The 16,674-nt window shown below is 46.4% G+C and overlaps 1 protein-coding gene across 4 annotated transcripts in view; it reads right to left on the bottom strand.

Moving 5' to 3' along the window:
* NUFIP2 (nuclear FMR1 interacting protein 2) overlaps nucleotides 1-16,674 on the bottom strand; it is a 42,584-nt gene that overhangs the window by 16,614 nt on the left and 9,296 nt on the right. For 3 of the 4 annotated variants that reach the window (XM_058854515.1, XM_058854516.1, XM_058854517.1), the window contains exons 1-2: nucleotides 5,982-6,279; nucleotides 1,372-3,081 (exon numbers count right to left, since the gene is read on the bottom strand). In XM_058854515.1, the coding sequence (XP_058710498.1) occupies nucleotides 1,372-3,081; nucleotides 5,982-6,165 (1,894 nt within the window). In that variant the 5' untranslated portion in view covers nucleotides 6,166-6,279. Of the gene's footprint in view, nucleotides 1-1,371; nucleotides 3,082-5,981; nucleotides 6,280-16,674 lie in introns of those variants that run through there. The other variant, XM_058854518.1, reaches the window with a different exon arrangement.

The raw sequence follows: 16,674 nt of genomic DNA, 5'->3' as shown, positions 1-16,674 counted from the left end.
CTGCAAGCAGACAAAAAAAAATGAGACTAGAAAGCCTGCTTTAATGCTGGAAAATAAACTGAGCAAAAGGGAGAAGACCCTGATAAAATCAATTGACAAACACTGTTCTCAAGAATACTAGAGCTTGAAATGTTAATGTCTTGAGAGGGAGATGACCTGGAAAAAATACTTGGAGTTATTATTTTTAAATGACTGGGTTTGTTATTACTACAGGAAGGCATTTGGGTTTATGCTATACAGAGTGTGTGAAGTAGTAATTCATGAACTTTGTAGTGGGTGAAAAGAGCAAATTTGCCAAAGCCAAGTACCCACCCTCTATAGAGGGGAGAAAGAAAGACATTATACCTATATGCATGTGGAATACTAAACAAAAAAAAAAAAGCATGATTGCCTTTTTCCCTTCAGGATAGAAGGATGCAGGGAGAAGGGAGGGGGTCAAAAAAAATAAAAGGAACTGCCCCCTTATTGGTCAAGAGTGAGTAAACAATTCTGTGACAAAAGGGAACACACAACCAAGCTCCTGCTGACACTGAGCCAGCACCAAAAGCCAATAAATGCCCCAAGTCCTCAGAACTTCTGGGGCTCAGGCTAAAGCAGAAAGCAAGCCATCCCACAGGCTTCACTCTCTTCATTTCCATTTTAAAGTGTCTGTATCATGTTTGAGTCATTTCAATCTCAGAAAAAAAAGGGAGCTGGACTACAAAGGACTCCATGAAAGCAATAAAATGATCTGAAAGATGTGGCCTACAAAGACAAGGAGTGAATTCAATCTGCAGCTTACAGAGGAGCTGATAAGAAAAGATTGGTCTTGCTGTTGTGGTAACACTCAGGGGCAGGGAAAAAGCGTGGGGCACACTTAAAAAAAATAAATCACACCTACAGCTGTAGGAATAATTTTTTCTTCCTTCAAAGCCACGATTTCATGGTCTGATCTGCCCAGGGGAGAAGCTGCAACACTCTGGTGGCAGAGGTGTAAGTACAGACTATGAAGCCTTCACAGTAACAGAGTATCACCTGGTACAGCTGGAACACAGCAGCTGAACCTACACATTTAACTCCTTCCAATGCCGAGCGGCTTGAGGACCTGCTAAGTACCATCCCTATCAACATCACTCATGTTTGTCCATGGGAACGGGAAACAAATACCTCTTAACATTAATTAAACAACCCTTTGAGTAACTTCCCCAGACCCTTACTACTATGATAGATATGCAAGCAAAAAAAAAAAAAAAAAAAAAAAAAAAAAAAGGCTAATTTTAAAAACAATTAGAATTGCTGGAAGGAACATACCATGTTAAAATATTGCATTTATAAAAAGAAAAGAAAACAAAAAAGAAGAGAATGCCCTTAGGCAGGAAGTTAAGCCATTACCTTTAGTGTGATATAGAATAGCAGCCCTCAGGTCAAAAGAACCCCAGCTATCTTTCCTTTCTAGGCCTCTCTGGTACCTCTGTTCTTTGGCGGAGGCTAGCAAATTGTTCGTAGGAGAGGCCAGAGGATTCTCTACTTCATAGTCTTTTGAAAGAAACACTAAAGCACCTTGGCTACCGGTGTCTGCCTTTTGTAGGTCACCTGTGTGATGCGACTCCAAAGCTAAGACACCACCCTCAACAGCAGTCCCAGGCTTAAGAACAGCACTAAGAATTTGAGGGCTAGTCCGTTTATCCAGCTCATAAGCCTTAGGAAACACAGGTTGTTCAGTTCCTGAGGGAATGATTTCAGCACGCTGTGAAACCAAAGTGGCAGGATATTCCCCTTGAAATGTCACTTCCATTAACTGATTATCCGCAGATTTCCCCACAACGGTTTCAGGTCCAGCACTGGGCTCGTTTATGAAAGACAAACCCCACTGATTCTGGAAGATATCCCCCAGGTTCTGCTGATTTGTCTGCGAAGGAAAATCGACTTGTGCTGTCCCCAGGAGCACAGTTTGCATATTTGAAGGGTAGATAAAAAGGCCAGATTTCTTTTGTTCAAGAGCTGTCGAAGTTGTACTCATGTCCTGGGGTACTGACTCAGAGGAGGTGGATGGTACAGTACTAGCAGCAGTGGACAGCAGTGGCTGGGTCCCTGGGGAATACACACTTCCATCGGTCCCCGCAAGGATTGGCCCATTTGAGAAGCTGGCAGAAGTGACAGATTTCATAGCAGACATGGGGACTTGGGAAAGTCGACTTGATGTTTGGGCCTGAGTTTCCCCGGCAGATGATGAAGATGATGAGGACGATGTGGATGGGGTTTGAGCTGCTTTGTTGAGGTTTTCTTTAACTTTACTTGCATAACTAATTTTGGGAACAATTTTAGCACTGCTATTGTCCACTGGAAAAACTGGGGGTGGTTTAAATAAGGTCCATGAGTCCTCTTTAGATGAAGCTGATGATGTGTGCTTCCCTTTGGGCCGGTCATCAAACTTCTTGCTGCTAATCCCAGGTTTGGCATCAGAGTTTTTCCGTGGTACATCCCCAAGCCCAGGCTTTCCCCGGCCTGCTCCACCAGCCCCAGCCTCATATTTCCAAACAGGCTTAGTATTTTCAATTCGGTTCCCCTTTTGTTCACTATAATCAGGTTTGAAACTCTCAAGTTCCTGTTTCAAGGTTGATGTGCTGACCTCCTGCTGCATTATTTTGTCCTGTACTAGATTCAAGTTCTCACAGCCCTTGGCACTGTTGCGCCTGCCTTTCCGCTTTTTAGGTGTAGTATATCCACTCTCAGAGCCACTACCATCATTATCGGCCCCTTTGCCTACGTAGCCATTTGTGATGTAGCTGGAATTATTGGTTACCACGCCATTTGGAATAGACACTCCCTCTGGCTTGTCTGAGGACTGGTTTTCTCTGTGTTTGTTTTCGTAGGACTTCTCATTCTTTTTGTCCATGCTATTTTTCTGAATGAAGTTCTTGGTTTTGATTCCAGCTTTCCCCAAAGCACTGGCCTTCACAGTCTGCTTTGGGGTGACATTAGCATCTACAAGCTGCTGGCTGCCATTGGGTACCCTGGATCCTGGGGTGGTGGCTTCATCAGAGCACAGGCCCTTTAGTGACACTTCTCGTTCTCCTGCATTACCATTTAGCTCTCCGTAGCCTAGAGGGAAGCCAAAAACAGCAAAAGGCAAGAATTAGATGTGAAATGTTAGACTTGTCATTGCAGAAAGCTGTAGTCAGCCCCAAACATATCCAGTTTCCTCATGCAGACATTTAAAAATAGGAAAATATCTAGTCTCTGAGGTCAAGCTGCATAAATTTATTTGTTGGAACCCATAGCAAGAAGGGTTAAGCAGGAAGGACCAGCCATGACTGACTCTCACATAACTGAGTGACATACAGATAACATAACAAAGCAAAAGAAAATACAGATACTGTCAGGAAGATACACTGTACTGAAGACCACTGGCAAGCTGGAGAGCTATTTCATCAGCTACTATTTCCAGGTCACAGAGAGGAAAAAATTAATTCCCAGGATGCTTCAAGACAGCAGGATCCACTGCCTTTGTGACAAGATCTGTGGAAGGTTCAGAATACACACTGTGAACAAGGGACAACTCCTACCATCTCCATCAGCTCCTGGGCCTCCAACACCAGCAGTCATCCTTCCCACCCATCTCCCAAATGCCATCTCAGTAAAGGGGTGGGGGAAAAAAAAAAGCAGTATTTCCAAAAGGACATGTGCAAATCCAGTTGGAAGATGGAGGGAAGAAAATGTGACATCTCCTCACTGCATTTCAAGATAGCGACCAGCACCTCCCTACACATGCTCTTTAGCACTGAAAAGGTGATAGAACTAAGAAATGCATCCCTGCAAGCGCCCTTCTGCTGCCACCAGCAATGGGTCTTTTGCCCGCTGCATTTCAGAGTCCCCAGGAGAGCTGGGATGAGCCTGGGACCCAAGAAATGAAGTACCTGCTGAGGGCTCAAATTCATAAAACCATGAGATTGTGATGTAGACTGAGCGTTCCCCTTTCCTTATGAAGTTCACTTCTAGGCCATATGGTTCTGAAGTGAATATGGGGCATGTAACTCAGCAGAGCTGGAAGCCCAGGACAGTCCACACTGAACCACCCCAACTTCCTCTTTGCTTTTTCCTTTTTAAATATCTCTGGCCAGAGGCCTGCTGCTTTCGAGGACTCTGGCTAAAGCCCCAAGAGAAGCCCTGGAGCCCCAGTGGGAGACAGGGAGAGCACACGGTGCCCTGCTCTACAAATACAGTCCAGCTGTGGACAGAGCAGAGGGATCCCTCCTCCTGCACCCGCTGCTCCTCTGACTCATCCGTCCTCCTTCCCCAGGCTGGAAAGCCTCACATCCCCCACAACCACTGACCCACCTAAGGCTCCATCTGCAGCCACGGTGGCACAGAGTCAGCACAGAGAGGGAGTCCCTCAACAACTGGAGCGGGCAAAACTCCAGCTTGAAAGAATATTTTTGTTGTTCCTGATGTTGTTGAAATTAACTGCTGTAACTAAAAATCATTGTTACCCTCACATCCTGGAGCCTCAGATGTCTGGCAGATGTAACAGCTCCAGCTCTGAGCAAGTCGGGAACACAAGAATCCTTGTAGGAATCTTTACAGAAATTCCACAACTGAGTTTGCCGAGGGGGATCAAAAAGGACTTTACTACATGCAAGTATCTGTAATCACCACAACTTCCACTATAACTTTCAAATATGTTGTTAAGAAAATTAACCATAAATACTTCACCCCAGAGAGAACTAGAAAGGTGGGATCCTCTAAAACGAAGTATTTCAGAATAGCGTGAAGAGGAAGCCCTCTCAAGAACAGAGTGTTACAGCTGACCTTTTATGACTCAAGACTTCTGACACCACTTGTTAATGAAACAAAACAATAAGAGTGGTCATAAGACCATTGCAGATGAGGAGTGAAAGAATAAAATGAAGAACAAAATCCATTTCAGTAAGTCAGTGTGTCAGCAGTTTCTAGTTCCAATTCTCAAGCATTCACAGCTCAGCTGCCTGAGTTTTCTCCAAATCAACATTTGGCACAGCTGGCCTTGGCCTGGACACGGAGGTGCACCAACCAAAATTTAGGGGAGAGGAAAAAAAACAGGATGGTAAGGAGAACAGGTGAAGAAAAAATCTGGAAAACAGTTTGAGAGCTGGTAAAAGAGAGGTGCCAGCCTAGGCACATATTAAAACCCTTGGCATGCTGCAAACAGTGAAATGACTTCTCAACTTATTTTTGCTCGGTAACTTATTTTAGCGTGTGCCCGATCAGGTCCCTCCCTACCTGCCCAGGCTGCACATGGGGCACTACCGACCCCGCTCTACTGCTGCCAGGCCCCCTCCCACCTCCTGCCTCATTATGTAAAAGGAAAATTCAAGGGAAGAAAAAACAAAAAAAAAAAATGTACGCGGCAATCCGGCCGGCTGGTGGCCACGCATTCGCTCTGACCCCGCACAAGCACCCCCCAAAGGTATTGCTGGAGCCGGGGAGCCCCCCAGGAGCGGGGCGGGGGCTCCGGCCCTGCCCGGGATCGGCTCCCCCGGCGCCGCTAACCGGCCTCCGCCTCTGCGGCGCTGCCGCCCGGCCAGCGGCGGCACGGCCCGGCCCGGGGACCGCAGCCCCGGCTCCGGCGCGGAGGCGGCCGAGCACCCGGGGCCGGGCCGGGCCGGGCCGCGCCGCCTCCCGCCGCCGCCGGCGGGGCCGGGCCGGGCCCCTCCGGCTGCTGTGACTCATTGATCCTGGCGCTCGTCAGTCGCTCGGCCGCCCCCCGCGCCCCCCCGTGCCCCCGGGACCCGGCCGGCGGGGCAAACGCGGCCCGGCCCCACGTGCCGGCGGGCGGCGGTGCCGGCGGGCCCGCGGCTCCCGCAGCCCCAACATGGCGGACAGGAAGCGGCCCCAGCGCGGCGGAGAAGCTTCGAGCCGGGCCGGGGGAGGCGGCGGCGGAGGAGGAGGAGGAGGAAGAAGAGAGGGGTGCCCCACCGCCGCCCCGCGAAGGTCACAGGCCCCGTCCCGGTGCCCGCTCCAACCTGGTCTCCGCTTCGGCGCCTCCGTGTGCTGCGGGCCGCCGTGCTTGTGCTCGTGGCGGAGCGGCGGCTTGGGCTGGGCTCGGCCGTCGGGCGGCGGCAGGTAGGCGCTCTGCGGGTGGTGGTGGTGGTGCCCGTAGTAGTAATAGTGGTGGTGGTGATGGTGGTGGTGGGGTTGCTCCTCCATGGGTGGCGGCTGGCGGGGCCGGGCCGGGCTGGGTGCTAGCTGCTGGGCCGTGCGGCTCCGGCGCGGGGACGCGGCTGGCGCGGGGGAGGCGGTGGACTGGCAGCACCCGCCCTGCAATCAGCGAGCGGCGCTGCCGCGCCCGCCCCCCGCCCCGCCCCGCCGCACCGCGGCCGGGGGACAGCCGGCCCGGCCGCCGCGGACCCGCCCGGCCGCCCCCTCCCCGGGCCAGCGGCAGGTGAGGCTGCCAGGGACGGGGCTGTTTCGGGGTGGGCGCGCTTCGCCCCCTCCCCGTGCGAGCGTGGTAGAGCCAGAATGAGCGGCCACGGCGGAGCCGCCGCCGTCCCCGGCCCTCACCGTTGGAGTGTTCCATAACCGGCGGGGAGCGACGTGCACCCCCGGAGGGATTTCATCGCAGGGTCACCGGGAGGAGGGCGGCCCGGGATGCTGCAAAGCCGCGTTTTACCGTCATGAAGCGGATGAACAGCGCCCCGGGGCCGGCGGAGAGGGTTGGAACAGCCCCAGCCAGGGCCACGCGGAGGGGATCTGGGCAGGGATGTGCACACCGTGAGCCGCCGGGCTCCCAGCAGCGGCCACGGAAAGCGCGGAGCAGCAGCAGCGCCCCGAGTCGCTGCCGGGCCGAGCTGCAGCGCTCCCGAGGCAGCCGGAGCTCACCCGGCTCCAGGGCTCCAGCCGCCACCGGGCCCGGGAAAGGTGGGCTCAACAAATGCACCTGTCCACCTCCGGGAGAAGCACCAGATTTAACTGATGCTTAACAAAAAAAAATAATTAAAAAATCAAAGGTTGATGGGAAAGCCCGAGAGTGTAAGGAGAATTCTTGAAACTTGACAGAATTTGCAACAGATTTCATTACAATCTCTGATTATCCGCACTCGAGCATGTTCCAGGGGGGTTGGTGGCAGCTAAATGACCTGAACTCCCACCTCTGCTCTGACTAGCCTTCAAAGGCAGGCAAGACATTCAACTGCTGCTCCTGGATTCCTCCTCCACACCAAGGCCCAATTCTCCAGACAGCACTAAGACAAAGGGTTTTGGGTTAGTATGGATCAGTGAGGAACTGAGGCAGGAGTTAATTAGGAATGTAGGAAAAGGGCAGAGAGAATGGGGAGACCCACGACTGACACAGGCTGGAGACCAAGGCAGAGTCGTGCCCCAAGTTATTTGCTGCTCTGGTGTGATTAATTGCTCCAAATAGTCCCAACAGCGTGCACTGCAGCAAACGGAGGAAAAGTGACAAAATAAAATGTGTTCATGTAATTAAAGACTATTACAATTAATGTGCACAAAAAATATAAATGGGCTCCACAGACAGTCTTCAAAATAGTATGGACTTGCTTCTTAAGGCTTTCCCTTGCAGCTTAATGCTCTGTTCTATTTTTTCACTATTTCAATAAACAAAATTAATAAAGTTCATGTGTCTAGAAAAGCCCTATCAGACTTTGGCACTGCACAAGAGCCCTTGCCTGGAGATTTTACAGTTCCCAAGCTTTATTTTAAGAGAACACAGTTGAAAGTTTATGCCTCAAACACAGCTTCCCACTTCACCCTCCTCTTTACTAGACAGGAGATAAAGCTTTTCCTTACCAGAAATACCAACTTCAACATTAATACAGAGGGTTTTTTCAAGATTTTAGGTGCCTGAAATATCACAAGTTATCTGCCAAATCATTCCTGCAGTTTACATTTCTTTCAGCACAATGCAAAGCAATTTAAAACGTGATGAAACTATTTAAGCAAGCAATGATGAACTTTGGGCTTTACCCAAACAATAATGGTCCTGGTCCTTTCAAATGCTCACTCATTGAGTGAGCTCACAGTGCTTAAGGGACAAGTCTTAAAATGAAGAGTTGGGCTTTAATCACAGCTGACATTTTATTGGTGGCTTGGAAGAATTTATTTTTAATATAGGGAGCTGGCTTGAAGATTTAAACTTCAAAAGACTCTGAAAAAAGCAAACAATTATATACAAATCATCTCCACACACACATACCAGAAATCCGAACACAGAGGAAGGTGGGCTCTTTGTGAAAGACAAATCAACTATGTCACTGCTTAGAAGTGTCATATTATCACCATCATATTATCTAAAGCTTGCAAAAGAGAGAAAAAAAAAAACCCAAATAATACAGCCTGGGGCTCATCACCTGGCACATGAAGCATAGGCATCCCATACCCTCAACACGTGTGTCCACACATGGTAGGCCTTCCCTACTTCCCACTGATTCCACATTGCATCTGCAGGGATGCATTTTAAAGGTAAGAGCAGTTCCAGCAGCCAGGGCTGCTCTGTGGCCACACTGGGACACATCCCCTCCAGAAGCAGTAGTTCCTATTAATCCCAGTGTTTGCCCAATGTTGTACCAGTTATAACGTGTATTAATATTCAACAGTTCTTCAGGATGTGTTCTCTGGGAAGGGAAACTGGATATTTCCATGTCTGCTCATCGGCAGCAGTTTTCCTTCTTACTGCTCTTTGGCAAGCCTGCAAAGAGGCAATTTTCCTTGGAATTCCACAGCCAGTGCCAAGTATTCCCACATCCAGGCACAAAACTGGGCACAGCCAGTATAATTTCTAACTCAGTAATTTATTCAAAGCTCTGTTTTATGAAGCTTTGAAGTGGATGGCTTTGCAAAGAACCTACCATTTAAAGCTGCAGAATTAAGTCAGCAAGGAATGAATCAACTGCTACAGTAATCATGAGAAAGTTTTCCTGGAGAGTCTAACCTGGGATGAGTTTTGTGTTCATATTAAAATGCAGTTAAACTGAGAAGCTAGGTGTAGTTATTTTTTCAAGAACAAATGATTTCCTTTCAAAGGCAATCCTCTTTAAAACACTACATTTAGTTTCCATCAACTCTTTTAAGGTAAGTTAAAAGTCAAATTATAAAATTAGTCCATGAAAAAAATAAAATGCTTGCATTGTAATATTTCACGTGTTTAAAACTCCTGTTTAAAACTCAAAATTGGTAAACACCAAAATTACCATATTTATAGATTTTGGTAAGGGCTCTTACACAAAGTATGTGTGGCATTTATTTACATTTTTTTTGCCACAGTGTTTTCATTTATAGCAAGGGTTCAGACTTGCGAAATCCTCCATATTCCAACACATCCAATTTAACAAAGCACTCCAGCAGACCTTTAGTTCCAAGTAGGATTATAACCACACTGTTCAAAACCTTGCCACATTTGGCTGCTGGCATCTAATGTTTCAGTACAAGGCAGTTGTGATTTACCAGTTGATATTCAAGTGTTGGAATCCCAGAATTAGTTCTCAGAAGCAGTTTAGTCAAGATGGATGACAGGGTACGAGTGCTGCTCACAGCCTGACCACAGCTATTCTCACAAAGCTGCTGCAGTTAGGTTCAGGTAAGGAGGAGCTTCTCCTTGACTCCATTTTTGTACTCTGCTGTGTACATTATTTATAGGTACAAAGCTGGTCTCTTTAAAGTCTTCTCTCTCTAGAGGCAGCTGGATAGTAAGCATTAGGTTAGAGGTCTTAAAAAGCAGCAAAACCCAAAAAATTAAAAAAGGATTTAACCCTTAGCTAGATTGCAGAAGTGAATATCATGGACACTCATCTTTCCCATCCCTAGCAATTTAAGCATTTCCACATAATGAATTATGATTTTTTTTTTTTCTAAAAGCTTAGTTTCCAAACGTCATAAGCACACGATGTTAATCCTTCATTCACTCTCCAGAAAATTAAGGCAGTCCAGCACCAAAAATAACCATAGGGCATAGTTTTGTGAGGCAGCAAAACTGACGTAATGGCTGCTCCCAAAAGGGAAGGTCATCTCTCTCTGCCCTGCCCTCATAGCAACACTGCTGCTTCTCAGAGCCCATTTGAGAAATTAAACTAAAAAAACAATTCTTCAGATGGAAAAGTGCACATTTTTATTCTGGTTAAGCTTCCTAAACTGTTTCACAGAGGAGCCAGACAAATAACACCCTGAAGAATGGGCTGTCACTACAGCAGCTCAGGAGTTGCCTTTCACAGCCAGCCTGGCTGCAGGGATGACCTTCTGGGAATTGGGCAGTAGGGACACAGCTGGAGTTGCAGCCACTTAAGCCATCTAATTTTATTTTGCTCATATTTGTGAGTCAATCCCCTTGTGTGGCCAAAGAAGGATGGTGGACCATCCTTCAAAGTGGGACTTCTGGTGGGTACATCCATTGTTTAACAGGACTCAATGTAAGGATCATCCCTGTTGTAAAAACATTGAAGTGTTCACACAGGCATGAGTAACATCCGCTGCCCATATCTGCATGCAAAATTGTTTAGTACTAGAGTGCAATTGTATAAACTGGAGGCAGCTTCTTGGACACATACAAGGTTGGCCTCAGCCACATCTCTTATCATTACTTCTCTGGGATTTCAAAGAATTCTGGCTTTCAGACAATTCTGGATCTCCTCCTGCTTCCTAAGATCATCACAGGGACCACAGAGAAATCCACACAAACACCTACAAAGGTGTTCTTGCACAAACTCCCCTGCTAGAACCCGAGGCACAGGGAGTCCAGCCTAACTTATACAGGGAATTGTACCGGTCACTGCTTGCAGTAGACTTTGACCTCTGAAGACAAATGAAAAAAAACTCAATCCACAAATCCCAAGCACTTTTTATCTTGTTATACAACACAACAGTCACAAGGCTGCTAGTCACATTTCACCAAGCAAGTTATTTTGAAACGGGAATTTTATTTTTTTAATTATTAGTTTTTAAATGTGTGTTGGGTATGTCTGCATTTGGCACATGGGAACTTCACTGCTTGTGTTTGCACTCATGGTCTCCAACCTAACAATGCCCAGCACTGACAGAACACCAGATCTGGAGGGATTATTGTTTGAGTTATTACTGTGACTGCTGCTGCATTATGAGGCACAGGACAATGATGGTTGACTACAAGATTAGGGATTGGGAAGAGCCCTTGTCTGAAGGAAATTTAAAAAGACTGGGACCATTCACCTCAGAGGGAATGAATCAGAGAGAACACAGTGAAGGTATTGCAGAATACATAGCTTAGAGATAGCAGTTGGAGAACTTTTGTTCACCTTATCTCAAAACATAGGAATGCAGGAACATGAAGGGAAAAAAAAGGGTAAATGAATAGATAAGCAACCACCTTTTAATGTTTTGCATAAAATATATATCATGATTCACTGGTAAGCTACATTCTGGAGAGCAAAGTATTATTAGTTTTCTCAATGAATGGGCACAATTCAGCTAAAAGTAAATATTAACATCTGAAATAGATATTTTGTTAGGATTACTATTCTTTGGAGCACAAGTGAGCTTCTACCTCTTGGGATTTAAGAGGCTATTTCTGCCAGATATCCAAGGCCTGGGAAGCTCAAATAGAAGAGGGGTGAAGAACTTACTTTTAAAAACCCATCTCCTCTGAAGAACTGCTGGACTGAATACAAAGGAGACAGTTGATGGCTCTAGCTGAGGAGGAAAACTGGCAGGGCAAGTAATGGGCACTGTGCAGCAGATGCCTGTTAACATCCAGATTTCACAGGAGTTCATGCATCCTCATCTTACTGGATCTGTGCTCTATTTTCTACAATTCAGGTATTTTTGTTACTAAGTGAGGACGCTGCAGGAGTCAAAGGCTAACACTTGCCTGTATTTAGCCCTACTTCCTTATCTCGGAATTTAGTCCACAGTGCCACTCTTGTTCTCCCACACAGTTTCTGTACTTCACTGCTTACCTAGTCATGAGGACTGAATTCCAGGACAAAGGCTGTTGTTCACACCAAAGGGTTTGTGGAACAGCTATTCTGGCATAGCTCCCCAGGTGGAGATACAGTTCATGTAGGCAAAAGAACTCAGTAAATCATCTCCTTAAAAGGCAAGCTACACCATCAGAATAAATCATCTCCACATCTTTTTTTTTTTTTTTTTTTTGCATGCCATTATTGCTGCAGGGTTAAGTCTGGGATTTTTACATTCCAACCTGCATAACTGTTCTGGCAAAACTAGTAGTTCCTTGACCAGGAAAGGCCAGATGCACCAGGAAACAAAATAAAACAACAACAACAACCACCAACCAAACAAAACATACCAATGAAAAAGATCTTGCCTTATTTTCTTAACTGCATTTTTTTGTAGATACTGAAAAGAAGAATGAAGGAATGAGCAACAAGCACTGACTCTGTTAACAATGGGAAGGGGAACTGTGTCCAAAAGTCACCTCTGGGGTGGATAAAAGCAGTGGAACAGCAGTATACAGCAACCCTTACAAAAGAGTTTATTTATTACATGTATGAAACGAAAACAGATGTCCTAATGAAGCTATAGTGGAACACAAGTAAAATCTAAAGACATATAACTGAACCAGAATTCTAGACATAAGACCCCCACTCTAAAGTAGCCTACTAATTCATTCATCAAGTCAATTAATAATATTCACTCTTCATTTTCATCTTTTCACTGCAATAGACCTCATGTCAGCCTCAGGAAAGTATGAGTCAATCCTTGACTAAATGCCTCTGATTCACTAAGGAACCAACACATATAAAATCACTTAAGATTAAAAAATGCTAAGTTTTGCCTCACTGATAATTTATCTAATGGCTGCTAAGATTGGGTTAATGGGAGAAAGATGAGAGAGAACAGCACTACATCGCTATGGAAACCAGAATTTTCAAAATAAACACCTTTGCAGAACTGAGGTTGCAGATCTAAAATATCTTGGCTTTGATGTCATCTCCCTTTACCATGATATCCAGCCAGGCTGACCAGTCAGGCATAGGGAAAAAGATTGCATGTGGTGACAGAAGATATCCCATGGCTGATGTTCTTTATTCCAGAGTAGGAATGGGCTCTGAATGGAAACGTCAGTGATTGATTTGTTACCTGTACACTTCTGGGGGTATTCCTGCCCCACAGCCTGTCTGGCCAGGCCAATGCAAAATGAATCATTACCATTTCACACAGGAAGTGTTACCTTTATTCCACTACAGTGGTAATCCTAAATATTTGCAGTCTTTTATATATATATATATATATATATATATAAAGTGAACAATGACAACACAATGTTTACAGCTTTGTGAAGTTCAATTCCCTTACTCACACTAGGAAACTCCTTACCCTGGAAATGGCTCCACTGCAGCTACTGTTTAGGATCTCCAGTCCTTTGCTTCCTGTTAGTCACAAATGGAAAATACAGTTGGTAACTTCTCCACTTGTGCCTGGGCAAAGGGTTTCTCATTTTAGACACAAACATATGTCCACACCCCACCTACCTTATATCATCTCACTGATTGCTGCTGTAAACAAGTCAAGGCTCTAGAAATGCTGACTCAGAGTACTAAGACTATGGAAAATATTTAGAGTTGCTAAAGAAGCAAAGCCCAGCAGGTTTCCTGCCCTTCCTCCTTATCTGCAAGCCCCTTGCCATGACAGGCTGTAATGAAGGACCTTGCTTCCTGAGAGGAGGCAAAGGTACTTGCTTCCTAAAGATAGCCTAGATTCCTTTGAATTCCCAGTTGTTAGCTAGTAATTGCAGGCAGGGGAAGACAACCCCCAGTGCTTACAACCGCAGGGCTACAGATGTTGAGAGATTAATGGCTCCTGGGTAGGCTTTCTTGCCCAATGCAGCATTGCTCACTTCAGTGCACTTCCTGGGATGGAGTCAAGTTCCTTTAAAATGCCTCAGTATCTGCTATAGAAAGCTGTTCTTTACCTATGGACTTTACCGGATTTATTACTGATTCCTGCCTTCAGCACAGCTGAGTCAGTGCAGACAGGCAAATCACTGTTTGCTTTGGGAGGGTTGGTACTGATCAGGACATGGGCAAGCAGCACTGGGTGCAAATGCTGTTTCCCTGTGGGTGTGCCAGCGCAGGCAGAGAGAGGGACAGGGACCGGTGCTCACAGTGAGCCGGGAAGACACACAGACAGAGGTGGGGAGAGTGGGGAGATTGGGGTTACCTCGACAGGAGCCAGTCAGGGAGCATTCTGTCTGTGTTAGCACACTGTTGTGCCCAAATTAATCGGCTCTGGATCTTAGCCAAATGACAAGCTGAGTGCCTACCACATCAACAGCCTGATTTCCCCACTGGGAAATGACCTGTTGCAAAAGGCAGAGCATTTAAGGAAACAACAAAGTTTTATACCCACACGATTCATGTGGCAAATAACTTCAGAAAGCCTAAGGGAGCACGGAGCCTTTATGACCAGCTGGGGATGGGCAGGTTGCAGTGCTCCTTTCTCCTCCCATTACCTAGGCAGCTCATTTGCAAAGAAGCAGAGACTCAAGAGCTGCATTTACAACTGGGCAGGGCAGACCAAGGCACAGCTCTCACTAAAGGGAAGGAGCAGGCTGTGGTAAGAAACTGCAGTGCTCAGAAATGACTGTACTAAATGGTTATGGTGATGGTACTGAGTTGATTTTACCTATAAACTGTTCTAACTGCAGTCTGCAATTAACGTGACCTGTAGCATCTAAATGCACACGAAGCACACAAGTAGGGATGCAGAGCTCCCTTTTCTATTGGCAGCTGACTTCCAGCTGCACATCAAATGAAATTCTTAGCAAGCTGATCATGCGCATAATTCTCTCTATACTTTTCAATATGAAGATCCATTTGGCTGCACTTTCCCTCTTGTGAGGCAATAGGAGCCATTTTAAATAGGTGGGGACAGGGCCTGGTCCTATAAGACTGACACTAGTTTAAGAGAACAGTAACTATAGTGCTTTTCCCCTATTTATAGTGCTTACTCAAAGCAAACCTGAGGTTTTATCAGTCCTTCTGATAGTGACAGGTGACAGTGAAGGTGGCCCAGTGTGAAGATAGCCCTGTATGAAGAATAGATTGGATCATAAATGCAGAACAGCTGCTTAAGCAGAACACCAGGAAAAGGAGCAACAATGTTGCTGGGCAGAGAAAAGCATCACAAGAGCACACACACAGCCTCCTTCCTCCAAAGGCACATGCGCACTGCTATCGCTCAGTCACATTTCTCTCAAGCTTCCTGGTAGCAGCATCAGCAAGTGCATTCTGTCACATTTGACTGGCTACAGGACTCTGTCCTCATCTGACAGTAATGACCTGGCCTCGATTTTTCACATTTTTGTCATCTCCTTCCTGTCTTTCAGCACTATGAAAGCACCAGGCATGATACCTGCAGCACAAAGGAAATTCTCACTAGCACAGCCTGCTGCAGTACACTTACCTCAGCAGCACAGGAGCTGCAGGCATGGCAAACCTCACATAACCTACATTAGATTCCCATAACGTTCCAAATCAGGCACTTCCAGACTTGGCTGAGACTCATCTCCATGGCCAGACTTAGTATACACAACAGAGACTAAAACTCTGAGGATCATGGTGTGCAGCTTTTCTCCTTTGGTAAAATGTAATGCTCTACAAAAACATAGTTCAACCCCATAAAAACAGCCTATTTTTGGCCCAAGAACAAATACTGAAATCCCCCTAAAACTAAAGGGGGCCATCCAGATTTCTCGACATGCAAATTGCACTGTAAAAGATCAGCTCTCTGGTTGAGTGGCCACAGCAAAACACACTTGACATTGCTATGGCCTAGCTGCTGGCCAGAGGTGATGTCATGGGCTGTGTTCACTGTCTGGAAATGAGGAGCAAGAAATGCTGCACTGGCTGGCCAGCCCATCCAGTGATACATCCTGACATGGGCCACAAGGAGACAGGAACAGACTGTTAACTCTCAGACATCATGGTAACAAAACCCCAAAGAGAGAAGTTGTCTGGGTATAAGCACACTAACTTGGCCAGCAGCAGCAGGTCCGCCCACTTTAGCGTGTCTCTCCCTAGTCCTTTCCCCATCCCTTATCACCTCTTTCCTCAAGGCTGTTCAGCTAAACTGCTGCTATCCCCGCTTTGAATTGTTTACCCAATTCTACTTGCACTGAACAGGAAGCAAGAGTGCTCTCCCCCTGATGTCACCACCACCTTTGAGAAAAAAGTTGACCTGCAAGCTATTTTAAGCCATTGTAAAGTTGTGGAGCTATTTTGGTCACATCTCTGTACGAAAGCTGCAGGATGCTGACAGGCTCAATGATTGCCTAGGGCAACAGGGGCTTAAACTGGGAACTGGCACAGCTTACAACTTTGCATTAAAGCTTCTGTGCCCTTCCCATGCCATAGGACTCTTTAGATCAAGATTTGATTTCCTGACCTTTTAGAAAAGAGTAACACACCTTCCTGAATTCTGCTGGATACCAGAGGTTCTGTAAGGCCTTTGCAGTGATGGCCTCCAGCTTGCACTATCTCCACTTCTGCAGAAGGCATTGTTTATTCTGTGGGCTCCCTTACTCCCATTTGCCTCATTCCTTAGGAGGAGGCAGGTGCAATTGAGTTCACAAAAACACCAGACAAGATTGATAAAATCTTCCTTTGAATCAGACCTCTGTAAAAGATCAATAAGCATTAGGCTAGTGCCTGCTGAGAAGTCAGGTGCATGTAAGTCTGTGGAGGTAAGAGGAAGAACAGAAAGGAA

Source organism: Poecile atricapillus, chromosome 21 (genome assembly GCF_030490865.1).
Source record: "Poecile atricapillus isolate bPoeAtr1 chromosome 21, bPoeAtr1.hap1, whole genome shotgun sequence".
In the NCBI taxonomy this organism is placed as follows: domain Eukaryota; kingdom Metazoa; phylum Chordata; class Aves; order Passeriformes; family Paridae; genus Poecile; species Poecile atricapillus.
Note: the sequence above shows the minus strand (reverse complement) of the source record. Positions and strands in the feature narration are given on the sequence as shown.